The sequence below is a fragment of the Lotus japonicus genome, chromosome 1 (assembly GCF_012489685.1).
Source record: "Lotus japonicus ecotype B-129 chromosome 1, LjGifu_v1.2".
In the NCBI taxonomy this organism is placed as follows: domain Eukaryota; kingdom Viridiplantae; phylum Streptophyta; class Magnoliopsida; order Fabales; family Fabaceae; genus Lotus; species Lotus japonicus.
The window spans coordinates 24,642,886-24,660,257 of record NC_080041.1 but is presented as its reverse complement, the minus strand read 5'-3'; the positions used below and the strand labels follow the sequence as shown (position 1 = coordinate 24,660,257).

The 17,372-nt window shown below is 35.8% G+C and overlaps 2 protein-coding genes and 1 long non-coding RNA gene across 6 annotated transcripts; all 3 read right to left on the bottom strand.

Annotated features, from left to right (window-relative positions):
* Window positions 1–1,183: 1,183 nt before the first annotated feature.
* On the bottom strand, window positions 1,184–2,910 carry LOC130734221 (zeatin O-glucosyltransferase-like). Its single transcript, XM_057586565.1, has one exon. It carries the CDS (start codon window positions 2,783–2,785, stop codon window positions 1,352–1,354), a length of 1,434 nt encoding a protein of 477 aa, XP_057442548.1. The 5' UTR covers window positions 2,786–2,910; the 3' UTR covers window positions 1,184–1,351.
* Window positions 2,911–5,321: 2,411 nt separating this feature from the next.
* Window positions 5,322–9,292, bottom strand: LOC130734220 (uncharacterized). Of its 4 annotated transcripts, none has more exons than XR_009017829.1 (8): window positions 8,703–9,290; window positions 8,255–8,364; window positions 8,006–8,060; window positions 7,699–7,884; window positions 7,436–7,533; window positions 6,772–7,035; window positions 6,567–6,673; window positions 5,322–5,719 (listed from the first exon to the last, which is right to left on the bottom strand). It is a non-coding gene; the product is annotated as an uncharacterized LOC130734220 (long non-coding RNA). The 4 variants fall into 4 exon arrangements; XR_009017831.1 differs by lacking the exon at window positions 5,322–5,719 and adding an exon at window positions 6,077–6,109 and having other exon boundaries at window positions 7,978–8,060; window positions 8,703–9,292; XR_009017830.1 differs by lacking the exon at window positions 5,322–5,719 and adding an exon at window positions 6,077–6,109 and having other exon boundaries at window positions 7,997–8,060; window positions 8,703–9,291.
* A 5,300-nt stretch (window positions 9,293–14,592) lies between these two features.
* LOC130734219 (zeatin O-glucosyltransferase-like) lies at window positions 14,593–16,737 on the bottom strand. The gene has a single exon (XM_057586564.1). The coding sequence runs from the start codon at window positions 16,321–16,323 to the stop codon at window positions 14,896–14,898; it is 1,428 nt and encodes a 475-aa protein (XP_057442547.1). The 5' UTR covers window positions 16,324–16,737; the 3' UTR covers window positions 14,593–14,895.
* Between the last annotated feature and the right edge of the window lie 635 nt (window positions 16,738–17,372).

Genomic DNA, 17,372 nt, shown 5'->3' with positions numbered 1-17,372 from the left:
ATTGAACAAATAACAGCAAGCTTAAGCCTAAAACACCAGCAACCAGATCAGCCCTGCAATTAGCAACCTTCCAAATCCCATAGAAATCAACCCACCAGCGAGAACAGAACAGCTCCAAGAGATCTCTACAGGACAGCATTTGGCTAATTCGAAACAGGCCTCAAGCATTCCATTGGGTTCATAGTCCATTCAGCTACGGAATAATGAAAGTCCCCAACCTTTACTATACACCACAACCAAGTTTTATACTGAATTGCTTCCAAAATCCCTGTTGTGTCTTTGAGGTGTATATATGACTGTGATACAATGTTAAAGATAAGTTCTCACTCAATCCTTGTCTCCTACTTGCACTTGCTAGTTATAATGGGTTACTTGGTCTGATATTAAATGTTAAATAGATTAGACATTAGTATTTATGTATTTATTTAAATTTTCAAAGTATATTATATGCTAATTTGAATTTTTTTAAAGAAGTGATTAAGTAGAATAAGTATGGCAAAATTTACTCCTGGAGCAAGCGAACTATTTCCTAGTTATTGCAAGACCTTTTACTTACAGTTGACTCTATAAATGTTTTTTTTTCTTTAGACAGAAATTTATCTGACCTGGGACTCGCTGAGTCCATGGGTTACCAGTTGTTGAGCTTAACATCAGTTAAGCTATCTGTATGAAGAGACTATATGTATATTCTCAGGGACAAATCCTCCATTATTTGATTTGTCAAATAGTTGCAATTATACCAGTCTTTCGTCCTTTAGTCCTTACCTTACGCGTCAAACATATGGCCCTACAAGCTGCATAATCAAGAACAAAGATGCCCAACAATTTTGCTTCCTGAACTTGATCTCCTTGAAACACTGTAAGACAGACACAATTCTGTCTATGAAAAAAAAACCTATGTATTAGAGATGTTATTAATGTTTAAGGAAAATAGATCTACATGAGGGAAGAGAGATACTAGCGATGGTAAGAAAAAACTGTGAAAATAACAATGATGATATTAAATTCTATTTTATATATATTAGTCTTAGATTATATGTAATTTCTTAGCCCTGACTGATTTATCAACATAATCTCAGTTTTTCACACTAGAGAAGGTTGTTTTGAAATATTTAGATAAAAAAACTTATATTGCAAAAACTTGGCATGCATACATATTCATTCCAGAAAATTTACCATATGATATCTTGAAACACAGAAAGATCTGCATACTTTCTTGCCAAACTTATTTTACATTCTCTTCTTCATGTGCTATAAAATTTTGTCATATCTTATTTGGTACCACACTACACCACCATTTGGTAAGACCATCTTGTGTATACTAGAAGAATGTGTGGTTACTTAAAGCATACTATCTAGTTATATGAGCAATGAAAGAATCCATTTCCATACGAGAGACTCCACCTTCATCCATAGACTCATGGACGGATTTTTTAAGGTTCATTGCTCTCTCTCGCATCTCTTTTCCTTCCTTTGTTTCCATCAACCTTCTCACTGCATTCTCAATAACTGAAGCGGTTACCAACTCATCTCTTTGAGCCCAGTCCTGCACTACCAAAGCAACCTTTAGCACTTCAGTTATCAAAACAGTGTTTCTTGGCTGGTCAGAGTGCATAGGCCATGCTGCTATTGGCACCCCCATGGACATGCTTTCTATGCATGAGTTCCATCCACAGTGACTCATAAACCCTCCTGTTGAAGGATGGCTTAGAATTTCTAATTGGGGTGCCCAATCTCTCACAACTAGCCCCATGCCTTCAACTCTCTTTTCAAAACCTTTGGGAAGGCCACGTTCTTTTACTTTATCGCCATCAAAGATGTCTCCTTTATCAGCATCTCTCAACACCCAGATGAACTTTTGCTTGCTTTGCTCCAATCCATTTGCTATCTGTTCAATTTGCTCCTCTATGAAGGTTGTTGTTGACCCAAAAGATACATATAGAACAGATTTTTGCTCTTGTCTATCAAGCCACTCCATGACAAAGTTCCTTCCCATTGAACTGTTCTTAATGGTTAGAGGGTTGAAGGGCCCCAATGCCCAATGCTTCTTGCTACCCATGATCCTTTCCATAAACTCCATGTAAGGACTTTCAATTGCTCTGGTTGTGTTGTAAATGTGTCCATCAGTGAATTCCATGAGTTCACTCTGTTTGGTAATGAAATCCATGAATTGGATGGGGAAGCATCCTTCAAGAGAAGGAACTTGTGGGATATGTGAGCTTTCTAGTTGCGGTTTTCCCATTTTGTGCCAAAAGTGTAAGAAGGCTATAAAGGCACAAGTGCTGTGAAGTGTGTAACTCTCAACATTTGCTATGCTTTTGGCATCCTGAACCACCGACGACATCATGGAGTCATGGATTACTATGACTCTTCTAGCCACAGATGAAAGAGATTGGAGAAGTGCTGCCAAAGGCACACGAAGATGTGAAGAGGCCTCAAAGGAAGGAATCATGTGAGATGGGAATTTGGTTTCAGCACGGGGGTTGGGAGGTGGGGAAGCAAAGGGAGGAACTTCAAAATCATGGAAATGGATGTTTGAAATGGAGTTTGGGTCCCAACCTTGGACACGAAGTGTGGCTTGACGATTGTGTGTGGCTGTGCCAACATAATGAACAGGTATGTTGTGTGGCAAGATTACGCGTGACAAGTGCATGAACTGATTGAGATGTCCTTGTGCAGGGAAAGGTACCATAACCACCACCACTTGGTCATGGTGGTCATCAAAGCTGTTTCTGCTGCTACTGCCATGGATTTTTCCTAGTGAAATTTGGAGGCTAGAATCCATTGTTGAACTTTTGAACTTAATTTGGTAGTTATCACTTGCTAGTGTAATGGATCTTTATAAAGTAGATGAATATCTTGGTTGTAACGTGATAAGTTAATGTTGAAAATGATTTTTTAAATCAATGTGTACACTGAAAATTTTGCAACATCGATGACACATTCGGTTTGTGGCGGTTTTTAATTGCATCCTTTTTATTGTGAAATGATAATTAACACGAAAATTATTTGGCACGACACACTCTTGTTTGTGATTTTTCAATAATTTTATAGTGTCCTGCCTAGTCGTCAACGTGACTAGTCGTGTGTTATAGCATTTTTCCTTTATATTTTACAGTTTTTGGTAGTAAAAAAACGCCACAAACCGCATGTATCGCAAAATTTTCAGTATAAACGTATCAATGCTCTTTTAAAATTTCTATTATTTTTTATCATCCCGAAAAAAAAAGACCCCGTTCGAGGATTAAAAACAAAAGTGGGGGCAGTGTAGCTGGATTGCATGTGATTCTTAATTTCTGACGCACATGTTCGGACTTATTATCAACATGCATGCATAAAGGAAGAAGAATAGTGACCGTTCCAAATCAACCTAAATTAGGATTAGGTTGGCTTAGAAACTTTTTTAGATGCATGCATTTATCTAACACGTGCATAGAAGAACTAATGGAGTTGTTGATGAAAAAAGTTTCAAATGGAGGTAAGTTAATGTGTAGAACAATGATGGTTAAACAACTTAAGCTGTTGAGAGCGAAGTATTTTATTAATAGTCAAAGTAGCTACCTATCTTGTGGAATTGTAATTAAAACTAGTATCTAAGTCCGTGCTTTGCACGGTAAATGTTTTATTAAAAGATTAATAATATATTTATAAATTAATATATATTATTGTATGATTTTGAAATATAAATATAAATTAAATAATCATCATCTGAATTAAAGAAATCTTATCTACTGTAAAAAAAATATAAATATCTACAAATTTTGTGGATATAAACAATGAAATATATCAATTAAGAAGATAGCGTATCAAGTGAGAACAATGTTTATTGTGAGGGGTGAGAGCATCAAATCGTGAGTGTACAATTATAAATGGATAGTTGAGATTTAATGTCATTTAATGATCATGTGTTTTTTTTAAAAAATCATGTGACTTTATGTTTTAATCTTCATCATTCATGCTAGATTTAATGGTCACGATTTAATACTCTTATTTCTCAAAATAAACATTGCTCTTACTTGATACGCTCCTTATCAATTATATTGATTTTTTTTTGTTCGATAATATACATTGCACTCTCTAAGAATTGATCTATGGACCCCCACGCCAAACTCATATGTTTCATAGCTCTTACCACTTGTGCTATCTTTTGGGGACTATCAATCATAGTGATTAATATAAATATTAATGTGTTAAATCACTCTACAGCATATTTTCACTATCAAATTTCATGTAAAATGTTTTTCCCCGTAAGAGTTTTTACTTTATAATAAATAAATGTGTATCTATGTTAATTTATTTCAATCCCCATGACACAAATTTTAGTATCAAAGTTTCATATTTTTATATGAGTTTAATGGATATGCACTGACAGTGTAAAATAGTTTTACACAGACATCCAATTGAATTTCGCCAAATCAAAAGATATCTTATTCTTTTAATTAAAATTAAAGTCAAATGTAATTATCTCTTTTATGTGGCATGCTTTGATTGGATGACTGTGTAAAACTATTTTACACTGTCAGTGCATATCCATTAAACTCTTTTTATATATATTTACTTCTAAACTTACGAAAAAAAAACTAAAATTATATAGAAATTTAATTTTTGTTATTTTTAACTTGAAAATATTTTAATGTGAATGTTCTTCCCTATGAGAGCCATATTTTCACAATCAAGTTGTAATGCTTGTGCATATCTACTCTTAAAATTATTTAAAAAGTCCGAAAAAAGTACAAATATTATATTAAAACATATTTTCTATTAGTTTCAACTTAAAAGTATTTTCATATAATATATTCCTCCCTGTAGAACCTTTTTACTATGTAATAAATAAAAATAGACAAAATATGTTGACTTATTCAAATGCTTGTGTAACAAATTTTTAATATCAAAATTTCACATATATATATATATATATAGAAATTCTAAAATTATATAGAAATTTATTTTTTGTTATTCTTAACTTGAAAATATTATAATGTAAATATTCTTCCCCGTGAGAGCCCTAATAAAACATATTTTCTATTAGTTCAAGTTGAACGCCCTTTCATGAAAAAAAGAATTCCTATCAAAAGTCAAAACAATTGGGGAGAACATAAATTAGTACATTGAACTAATGGAATGGTGCACAACCTAGCGCTTGCCATGTACCGCATACCATTTTATTGACTCACTTAGCCAGCCATATACCATTTTTTACATATTTCAAGTCCTAACAAAAGAAAAGAAAAACAGCAGAAATATACAGCTTTATTATTGCTAAGATCTGATGGTGTAATTAAACATGAACATTGAAAATAAAGTTTGAGGTGTTCAAGTCATTATTTAAATCCAAGCTGGCACAGCGTAGCGCTTTTTCTTTTCTGTGCTTTAACATTTTATTCAATCATGAACAAAATTAAAAGGTACATCATTCAAAAGAATATCATCCGCCATAGGGCATCCTTCTAACCAAACTTTATCTACAAATTGAAAAATAATTTTAGACAACAGTGGTATTGCATTGTCTCTTGACATGCACTAATTGACACCAATGAAGGGATTGAGCAAAGTGTTTGCAATCTTTTAGAACCATATTAAGATAAGAACCGATGTCTTTATCATTCTTCAAAGAATTATAGAATAAGATTTTGGAAGGCTTTCTTACTCTTCTCAACCAAGTGGCCAAGGAAATTGCAGCAATTTGTTAAACAGGCCATTTATCAGAATGGGATAGTAGCTGTGTGACCCAATCAAAGAAAGAAACTGTTAGGGAAATGATCAAGACTGAGAAAGGAGAAGCAAACCAGATTGGATAAACCAGAGAGCGTCAATTGAACATGATAAACCATTCAATTGGTCCAGCAGAATACATGTGTGCAGCAAATAAATGGAAACTATTTATAAAACCTAGTATTTTATCTGGAAAATACCCTAGAAAACCACAAGATTATTTCATCGTTCTAAACATCACATTTAATATTCCTCTTAATAATGTTCATCAAGTAAACCATCTAGACATATAAGATGTATTATTTCTCCAGCTTAATTTAGTTATGGAAAATATAGAAAATTAAGATGAACACATAATTCTGGATCCAAGGAAGGCAAATCATTCAAAAAGTTGTTCCTGAAATAAGTGGAAAAAAGGGTGTAAGAAGGCAGTAAGTGTATCTTCCTCTTGTAGCTTCAACATAAAAGATGAAAAAAGGGAAGTTATTAAAAAAAATTGAAAAGCAATTAGCATGTTTATTGACTGATTAAAAACAGGATAGATAGCTCTCATCCATGGGGCTTCAATAATGGACTTCTCCTTTCACACATTTTAAAAATCAGAGAGAATGACTCTCCATCCTAATTTTCTCTATTTAGCTACAACTAACTAATCTCTTCTAAAACTAACTAACCCACCTTGCTAATTCCAACTACCTACCTCAACTCATCTTCATTATCCTAACAGTATCGGCCAACACACATGAATCTCTTCTTACAATTGCATGGTAACTCAGGATTTGAGCATTTAACAGCCTAAATTTCCATATGAACATCATAAAACAGCACCTGCAAATTCAGATAAAGATTCCCACCTGCATACTGCAAAGGACATTTCCAATCTGATTTCGAAAAATTGTACTTTCAGGTTCAGCAGTTGGCTGGATGATTATTTGATTCTTGCTTCTTCACTATTTAGTTTCTACAAAGGCAAGATGTTTTGGCATTAGAATAGAATCCAAAGAAAGAATATATGATCAGATAAAATTGCACATTTGTGAATAAAATTGCATAGCTTACTCATCGAATAAACTATTTTTAAAATTTTGATCCTGAACCATGTTGCGGTGCCTATGAAAAGCCATGCCACGACCCAGAAGCTTCTTGCTACTGAAGTTAAAGTGTCTGGTTAAAACCTCAGACATAAAATGCCTTCTAGGGGCTGCCTCAGAATCCATGTTACTATCTAATGTTAAAAAAACATACATGAGTATCGTTTTTAATACTCATCATCAGAACAGATAGTGGTCTAGTGTTGAATTCTTCTTCTTCATTCTTAGCCATCTGTGCCAATAAAATAAAGTGTTAATTGGGTAAAATATTAAATCATAGTATAAACACATCTAAATACTAAGGAAAACCAATTCCATATGCAGAATGAGAAAAGATGGATAATACTAAAATTCCACCAAGAAAGGAAATGTTCAATGATCACATTCTCAGAAATCCAATTGGTATTTTTTTTCCCAAAATTTGAAATCCAATCGAGGTAAAAAGACATTGAAGAGGATAGGGACCCTATTAGGGGAATAGCGAGAGATTTTAGGAAATGACAGTGCAGAGAAAACAAACAATTTTCAGCAAATCCAAAATAAAGGCAGCCAGGGTGGAGAGGATGGCATTAGAATTCTTCCATTGAAGATAATCAAAATAAGGATGCTCCAGTGATCAAACAGAAACTCACCTCAAACAGAGCATGAGCTTTCCTCTCTTCAGGTTTTTTCTCCTCCTTTAGACATATCATCTTTGATCTCTCAGTCTTGAGATATACAGATCTTCAGGCTGCCCAAGCGAAGGCAAGATGATTAGCATTAGACAAAGCTAACTATAGTTATGAGTTACAGCAAGGGAATTTAGCTGATATGAATATGACCAGACTAAATAAAACTATGCTCAAGACCAGAAGTCCAAACATCTTGTGTCAGGGAAGGAAATAATAATACGAACCCCTCATTTCAACAAAACCCAGATTTAGGAAGCATGAACCGACCATATCTGATGGAGCTCAAAGTTCCATGTTCGTGATCCATGAAAAGGCTAGAGATCCGTCCATATCACATGTAAGAGTTCATCGATCTGCAATGCTCTGTCAAAATGCTTTCAATCTGTGCATTTCGATCCGATGGAAAAGCCCTGCAAAATTTACAGGAAAAAAAAACCAAGGTTTTACTAAGAATGCCAAATTACATAATAAAGCATGACAAAACATCATGGTGAGGAATTAACAGGATCACACAGTCCCAACTTGCAATACCCTCTTCAAGTGAATTCTGGATTCTCCATATGTTAGCATCTTCACCTATCAAGCTCTGCAAACACAACCTTATATATCAGTCAAGTCGGCACTTTTTCCAACATCATGATTCTGAGAGACAAAATACCTCATACCTGGTGTTTTTCCAACATCTTTGTTAACTACCTAAATATAATAAAAATATAGATTTGATAATAAAAACATAACTGTCTTTCGAAGAGGATAAGATAGAAAAATATAGATCCATACCTCCAAACTCCAGGCCCCAGATAGAAATCAAAAGCTCTAAAAAAATTCACAAAGAACCCTGAAAGCTTCTGTCTCAGCACAAGGTGATACCTTTCCTTAATACCAATACCCTGAAAAATGAATGCAGAAACTAAACTCATTCACCATGGTTGCTAAAACCGCTGACAAAATCTGATTAGACATGCATATATAGAAAGACTCTTCACATATTACTTTACATGAAGATAACAGCAAAGACTCCAAAAATTGAAATAGCTAGCTTCTTATATATTAAGACAAAACACAATACAAAACCAGAAACTATAATCTAAAATATCATTCCCACTCTCTCTCTCTTGTTCTGATATATGAAACAAAGGAGAAGAAGAAAAACAAAAACGATTGAAAGAAGAAAATGGTCAAAGATAAATGAGCAAAAGGGAGGAGGAGGAGAAGGAGAAGATCTTACCGATGGATTTTTCGGAAGCACCGGGGTTTGAAAGTTGCTGTGTGTGGCTTCGAGGGAGAGGACGCGCGAGATCTGGAGATTTGGGCGCGGTTGAAGATCTGCTGAGGGAGAGAGAGAGAGCGAGAGAGCGGCTGGGAGTGAGAGAGGGAGAGGGGGGGCCTAGAGGCGGCGGCTGGGCGTGGGAGGGAGCGGTGGCGGTGCAAGGAAGGTATGCACGGTCGTTGATGATCTAGCGCCACCGTTAGCAGAGAAAGAAGGTGAGATGAGTTTCCGGAGCAGGAAGAGGAAAATAATTTTGAGACAGATCCAGAATTTGAAAACAAATATGGAGAGAGAGAGAGAGAGATAAAAGTGATTCAATTTGAATTTCAAAAGTTTCCAATTCCCACAATTTGTCGAATTCGTGCTCCTTGACTTTACTGACAAACAGGGAGAAAACGGGGAAGGTTAAAGCAGTTCTGTGGTTCTTGCAAGGAGAAAACGGGGAAGGAAACAGAACACAGTCAAAACATATACATATCCACAGTGGGACAAAACATATAACTCCATTGAAATAAGGAAAACCGAAAGCAGGATGCTAATGTGACGCGTGGCAAATTGCTGTGGTAATGACACGTCGTTATTTTGTCGTTGGAAGAGGCTTGTGTTTTGTATCTAGTATAGATTGTGAATATATACGCACACAATGACGCAACAACTAAATCCTCTTTTTCTCTGGTGTTGTTTTGTATGTTTCTTCAGAGTTAAACAAGTTTTTATCCACAGGGATGAATGAGTTTTAATTTTCGTCTCTAATTAAAGTAAAGTGGTAAAAACAACCGTATTTACACTACTACACATATGAGATTTAGTATCATTTAAAATATTCCAAAATCCCACTAAAATGTTGTTGAATCCTGCGGGAACATATTAATTAAGAATTTATTATTTTTAGTATTTTTAAATACATTTAGGATCTATTTTGTTTTAATTAAATTAGAATCAATTTGTTAGGATTTGTTATTTTAATTACTTTCTAATTGAGTTTAAGATCTTTTAGTTAGGATTTTCTTTATTTTTGTTTTAATTAAGATTTCTATTTAAGCAGTTGTTTATTATAAAACGAGATTTCTCTCAAACTCTGGTGATTCCAATTTATTTTCTAAGGTTTTAGCGTTGGCTATCTCTCTTTCCGGTGAATTCCATAAACCTTTCATTTCATGGTTTGCACTTGCAATCATAGTACGACTTCTCTTGTATCAAGTGGTATCAGAGCAGGCTTTCTCCTGTCTCTTTTCGTAGCTTGATCATGGGAGAACAAACAACAACCAAAGAAGACCTTGAGGGTTTCACCACGGGTGTTGCCCCAGGCACCGACCTTAACGGCATTGACGCAACAGATGACGATGTTAACGTTGGCTATAATGGTGTGGAGCTACAACGTGAATCGGAACCGACAAGGCAGGGGAGGGGAACGACAGAGGTTTCTGCACGACGATAACAACCATCGAAGTTCCAGTTTCGATAATTTATGGAGAGAAGAATCAATTTCCGGAGGCAACTTTATAGGGTGCAACAACAAGGAGATTATGGCAGAATTCGACAACCTCAATAAAATCAATCCAACGGTAGTGAACCCTAGTCCAGTAGACGACCAGGGCCACAACCAAATCTTCAACTTCGCTTCCTACAGGAGTACAAAGCACAATTATCCCCTATAATCCAAAAGGCCCGAAGGTGATTTTGGAGAAACTAGAGAGGTTAGGATTGATTAAAGATAGTGATGGTGCTCATGGGATATTTGTTGAAGGAGATGATAAAAAAAGATTTCGGAGTTGTAGAAATGGTGTTGTTCGTTTGGTTGTTTGCATGTTGAAGTCCTTTATTTATAAGAGAACTTGTGGTCGAGTTCTTTGGAAGAAGAGGAGAGTGTAAATACATCAAAAGCACTTGGCTATGACGCATTTATGCGGGCATCAGATAGTTCTACACATACTTGGGTATTCGACCCTGACATTCTTAATGTTGTTCATGAGTTCTGGACAGAAGCGTCCTTTTTTATGTTACGTTAGAACTCGGGGTCGAGTTCTTCATAAGAAGAGGAGTCTGATGCAGGAGTAGATTAATTAAGAATTTGTTATTTTTAGTAATTTTAAATACATTTATGATCTATTCTGTTTTTAATTAGGATTGATCCTAACTCAATTAAAAACATAATAAATCCTAAATGTATTTAAAAATAACTAATTTCTAAATTAATCTGCTCATGCATCAGACTCCTCTTCTTGTGAAGAACTTGACCCCGAGATCTAACGAAACAAAAAAAAAAGACGCCTCTGTCCGGAACTCATGAACAACATTAAGAATGCCAAAGTCGAATACCCAAGTCTGTGTAGAACTATTTGATGCCCGCAAAAATGTGTCATAACCAAGTTCCTCTGATGTCTTTACATTCTCCTCTTCTTCCAAAGAATTCGACCACAAGTTCTCTTCTAAATAAAGGTTTTCAACATGCAATCCAACCAAACAAACAACACCATTTCTATAACTCCGAACTCTTTTTTTATCATCTCCTTCAACAAATATCCAATAAGCACCATCACAATCTTTAATCAATCATAATCTCTCTAGTTTCACCAAAATTACCTTGGCGACTTTTGGATTACCGGGGATAATTGTGCTTTGTACTCCTGTAGGAAGCAGAGTTGAACCCACTTACAATGCTTATGTTGTGGCAGTCCCAGATGACATGAATATCTCTAATACCTTCAACGTGACTAACATCCATGAGTATCAGGCAGATGTGACCCTTTATCATGATGAGAACTAGGAGTCGAGTTCTTCAAGGGTGGAGGAGACTGATGTAGCGCGGCTGACAGTGAGCTTCGACAATGACGTCGCTCGTCGGATAAGCTCGGTTAGATTTTAGACCATCTAAATCTGTCTCGGGCTCGCAAAACAAAATTAAGTATTTATTAGGCAGTTTTTTGATTATTACAAAAAAAAAATCTCTCAAACACTGGTGGATTCTAATTTATTTTGTAGGATTTTAGTGCTGGCTATCTCCCTTTATGATGGATTTCGGAAACCTTTTCTTTTTACAATTTACGCTTGCAATCCTAGTACGACTTCCATTGTATTAAACCCATTTGTAACTTTGCTAACGTGGCATATAACCTATGTCGTTAAAAGGTTTTAACAAGATTTTTTTGTAGTGTTATCATTAACAACAATGGTGCCAATTCAGACTTTTGTATACAAGTAGTATAGTTTTGTTGTAAAATTATAGTTTTGTCGTACTTTTTTTATTTACCAATTTGGTATAAACCGTCACTGTCAGTGGCGATTCTATTTTAATTTTTTTTAATTTTTTAAAGAATCACATTATTAGCGTTTTAGTTATTTTATTAAATTTCCAACATGGTTGGCGTTTTTATTATTTTTATTTTTTTTTAAATAATCTCCAACCATGTTGGCGTTTTATTACTTTTTTAATTTGCTTTTAAAAAAATCGCTAATTGGCTTTTATATATGTTTATATATATATATATATATATATATATATATATATATATAAACAGGTTAATTTTGATGTTATTAGTCAAGTGTAAAAACAGGGTTCTTTATAGTTTTTTTTATAGGAAAATGTTAGTGGTTAATTGTTAGTAAGTTAGAAAATCCCTTCAAATTTCTCTTCCAGGATTCGAACCCTGGACCTTCCCCTCCCCAACCTTTATGTCCCCTAACTTTTACCACTTGTCCCCTAGGGTTCTTTATATGTTTCTTCTACTTTGCCTAAACTGGTTAGTTGTACTACCTATTAGTTGGCTAAGAGTAAGAGTTTAGTTTTTCATGACAATAATAAATAGGTCTCTGTTGCTCTTGATCTTATTCAATGTAATTTATGGGGACCATTTCCTGTTACTTATGTTTCTCGTTTTTCATATCTTGTTATTTTTATGGATGATTTCTCCCGTTTCACTTGGTTTTATCTATTACTCCGTAAGTCGAATTTGTATAATATGCTTCTCCGATTTAAGGTTTTTGTCGAAAATCAATTTTCTCGAAAATCAAAGTGTTTCAAAATGACAAAGAAGAATAAATTTAGTCCTCAAAGATCTTCTTGTAGTTGTCATGTGTTTCCTTACTTGCGCTCCTACATGAAGAATAAATTTAGTCCTCGAAGATGTCCTTGTATCTTCCAGGGATACAACAGTCACCATTATTAAGTGCTAGAAACAATGTTGACTCTTCATCTTCTTCTTTGTCACCTACACGATTAGTCATTTCTTCAACATTTGCTCTACTCTCCCAAGAAAAAATGTTCATACTTGTGGCAATTATAACGCTTAACGTTAGATTTATCATACCTCTTTCCATTTGTTCTACTTAAATATCCTCTAAATGGTTGATGTCTCCTATAATCACCATCAAAAATTGAAAATTGTCACGATCTCATCTTCCCCCTCTTCATTGGCCTCATGACTCATCCACGTCTTCTTCCACGATCACATCAGCATGCTATCTTTGACTTCTTTCTCTTCCATTTTCTACGATAAAATTTTGACTTTAAGGACATGCTCCAAATACTCATCATCTCTCCTTTTGAACCATTAATTGGTCCCACCGCTTGGCCCCCCAACCTCTGTTTTATCATCACCACTTGGTCCCCAGTTTCTTTTATTCACAAAGAATGTTTCACGAGTTATGATATTCTCACACTTTCTTTCTTGGTGATCCTTAATGTGGACTACTTTTAAAGTAGTCTAATTTTAGACCACTTTTTTTAACCTGCTATAATAAGTCAACACATTTTTTTTTTAAAGAAATTTAATACATAACAAATTTTTAATGATATTTTTTCTTTAAAAAAATAATGTGTTGACCTGCTATACCCAGTCAAAGTAGGTGGTGTAAAATTACACCACCTAAATGTGTGCATATTAGGTTCACCCTTCTTTCTCTTACAATTCATTTTTACTCTGTTTTTTTTTCTTTCGTTCTTCTGCATTTTATCACATCACTTATCATATCACTTATTTCACTATCTTTCTTAACTTCTTAAATTTTAAGAGGTAGAGAGATGGAGCGGTGTGTACCAAACATTTTCCTTGTTTGAGAGACCTGGTCTCCCACTTCATTTACGCTTCTAATCAGAATTTCACGTGCGAGGCTTTGCTAGAGTGTGAAGATCACTTAGTTTTGAAGTAAATTTACATGATAAATTAGTTCGTTATTGAGTTTATGATTTCATTTTGTATCTGTATTTTACAATCATTAAATGATATAAGTCAAATTTAGCGTCTTCCGATATACGGTCTCAATCTCAATTTGAAAACCATGAATCCATAATCTTGAGACTCTAGCAAGGTCTTCATGCGACTAAACCAATTATTATAGGTGCTGGCTGTAGTACCTTAATTTAAATGAGGGTACGATACCTTAAATGATGTAAAACCTCTTTATTTCCAATTTTTTTAACTTCTAAAAGCCTCTAGCACCATCGTTCATGAGAATTTTAGTAGATTATTTTATTATCTTGTCGTTTGCCAGACACCAATTTCCATATCTCACCCTTATTGTGATCAATAACTCTCTTGTTCTTATATCGCATAAATTTCCACTTCCACCACTAGATTCTGATTTAAAAAGAGATGCAACAACTGGCATGACGTCTAAGATTTCAAGAAAAGTTAAAAGATCTAATCTTCTCTGTTTCTCTGCCATTCAATTTCACAATTTCATCTAGTCGGCGTACTGTATCCAAAAAAATTTCAGGGTACCACAGAATTTGCCATTATTATAATTCTCATTGGTAAAACGAGAGAATTGAAACATACTCAAGGCAATATTATTTGCCATCTCTTACCTTAGAACTTAAGCTCTGATGCCAGTTTGTTGAAAAAAAATATGGAAGTAGAGAAAATAATTATTTGCCAAAACTATTACATAAGTTGGTCATTTGTTTGTAATAAAGTAAGCCATACCAACAACATAACTACTAAATTAAAAATACTAAATAGACATATGCTTGAGATAAATCATAGTGGACATAATAAAACATAACAACCATTAAGTAAAACTAATGTCCTTCCCTAATGCTAGTAATTCATGACATGATATTTTTATAAAATGGAGTCTTTTATTTTTCAATTACCACTAATTAATTTTATTTCTTATAGTGTATACTTCAAGAATGTATGATTAAATCATACTATCTAGTTATATGTGCAATGAAAGAATCAATTTCCTTACGAGAGACTCCACCTTCATCCATGGACCTATGGATGGCATTTTTAAGGTTCATTGCTCTCTCTCGCATCTCATCTCCTTCCTTTGTTTTCATCAACCTTCTCACTGCATTCTCAATAACTGAAGCGGTCACCAACTCATCTCTTTGAGCCCAATCCTGCACTACCAAACCAACCTTCAGCACTTCAGTTATCAAAACACTATTTCTTGGCTGGTCAGAGTGCATAGGCCATGCTGCTATTGGCACCCCCATGGACATGCTCTCTATGCAGGAGTTCCATCCACAGTGACACATAAACCCTCCTGTTGAAGGATGACTTAGAATTTCCAACTGGGGTACCCAGTCTCTCACAACTAGCCCCATGCCTTCAACTCTCTTTTCATACTCTTTAGGAAGGTCATGTTCTTTTACTTTAACTCTATCAAAGATGTCACCTTTATCAGCATCTCTCAACACCCAGATGAATTTTTGCTTGCTTTGCTCCAATCCATTTGCCATCTGCTCAATTTGCTCCTCTGTGAAGGTTGTTGTTGACCCAAAAGATACATATATAACAGATCTCACCTCTTGTCTATCAAGCCACTCCATGATGAAGTGCCTTCCCTTTGAGTTTTTGCTCTCAATGGTTAAAGGGTTGAAGGGCCCAAGTGCCCAATGCTTCTTGCTACCAATGATGTTTTCCATAAACTCCATGTAAGGACTTTCAATTGCTCTGGTTGTGTTGTAAATGTGTCCAGCAGTGAATTCCATGAATTCACTTTGTTCAGTAATGAAATCCATGAATTGAATAGGGAAGCATCCTTCAAGAGAAGGAACTTGTGGGATATGTGAGCCTTCTAGTTGCGGTTTTCCCATTTTATCCCAAGAGTGTAAGAAAACCATAAAGGCAGAACAACTGTGAAATGTGTACCTCTCAACATTTGCTATGTTTTTGGTATCCTGAACCACGGACGCCAATATGGCGTCATGAATCACTATGACCCTTCTAGCCACATATGAAAGGGATTGGAGAAGTGCTGCCAAAGGCGCACGAAGATGTGAAGTGGCCTCAAAGGAAGGAATCAAGTGAGATGGGAACTTGGTTTCTGCATTTGGGTTGGGAGGTGGGGAAGCAAAGGGAGGAGCTTCAAAGTCATGGAAATGGATGTTTGAAATGGAGTTTGGGTCCCAACCTTGGACACGAAGTGTGGCTTGACGATTGTGTGTGGCTGTGCCAACATAATGAACAGGTATGTTGTGTGACAGGATTAGACGTGAAAAGTGTAGGAGTGGAGTGAGATGTCCTTGTGCAGGGAAAGGTACCATAACCACCACCACTTGGTGTTCATCAAAGCGGCTGCTGCTGCTGCCATGGACTTTTCCTGGCGAACTTTGGTGGCTAGAAGTCATTGTGGAACTTTGGAACTTGATTTGGTTACGTACTATTTGCCTAGTGTCTTGGATTTTTATATATATAGTAGATGAACTTTTTTTTTTTTTTTTTGAAACTTAGTAGATGAACACGTGAACGTTGAAAAATGCTTGGTTCATATTATCTTTCATTTTATATTTTTATACTAGAAAGTAGGCCAGAGATTCGAGAAACTGGAGTTTTATAAATTTCTCTCTTGTTTTTAGCGTCCGAAAAGAGACCTCGTGGAAGGATAAAAATGGAAAGTGTCGGCGGTGGAGCTGAATGGCATGTGATCTGTACGCATATGTTCAGACTTATTAGCTATTATCAAGCTGCTCTTGGATCTAGTGGTTCAAATCCAATCTAAATTAGGGGTTCGTTTGGTATGTTGTATAGTATAAAACCCGATAGTATAAGGTTTGATAGTATTAGAACAAGTAAAATTTTAATATTATACAGCGTTTGGTGACGCATTGTATAACTTATCATTTCGTTTAAATTAATATAAACTTATGTTCTGAGAAATTTTGAATAATGATATTTATTATAAAAATGAAAATGGTGTTAGTGGGTAGCAAAGATGGCAGTAGCGGCCAAAGTGTTTGTGATAATGGCGATGGCGGTGATGGAGGCCGGTGGTGGTTGTAGAGGTGGCAGTGGTGATGTTGAGTGGTGGTTAGGGTGGTAGCAGCAGCGACGGTGCTGTAAGTGATGGTGGTGGCGGTGGCGGCGGCGAAGGGAGGTGGTTGTGGCGATAGTGGTGGTGTTCGGTCATGGCGATATGTAGTGGTAGCAACGATGACAATGGTGGTTGAGGTGGTGGAAGCGATGATGGTGGTGGTGGTGGAAGGTGATGGTGATGATGGTGGAGGTAGTGGTGGGTGGTGGTGACAGCGGTGGCAGTAGCGATAGTGATGTAGACAATAATGTTGGTGGCAGTGGTTGTGGCGGCGGCGGTTGTAGTGGTGGTGCCGGAGGTGCGGTGGTGGTGGTGGAGGGCGGTGGTGGTTGTAATGGTGGAGGGTGGTGTGGTGGCGATGGTGGA

Excerpts from the sequence above, each read along its gene's own strand:
- LOC130734219 (XM_057586564.1), bottom strand. The coding sequence starts at position 16,323 with ATGACTTCTAGCCACCAAAGTTCGCCAGGAAAAGTCCATGGCAGCAGC.
- LOC130734221 (XM_057586565.1), bottom strand. The coding sequence starts at position 2,785 with ATGGATTCTAGCCTCCAAATTTCACTAGGAAAAATCCATGGCAGTAGC.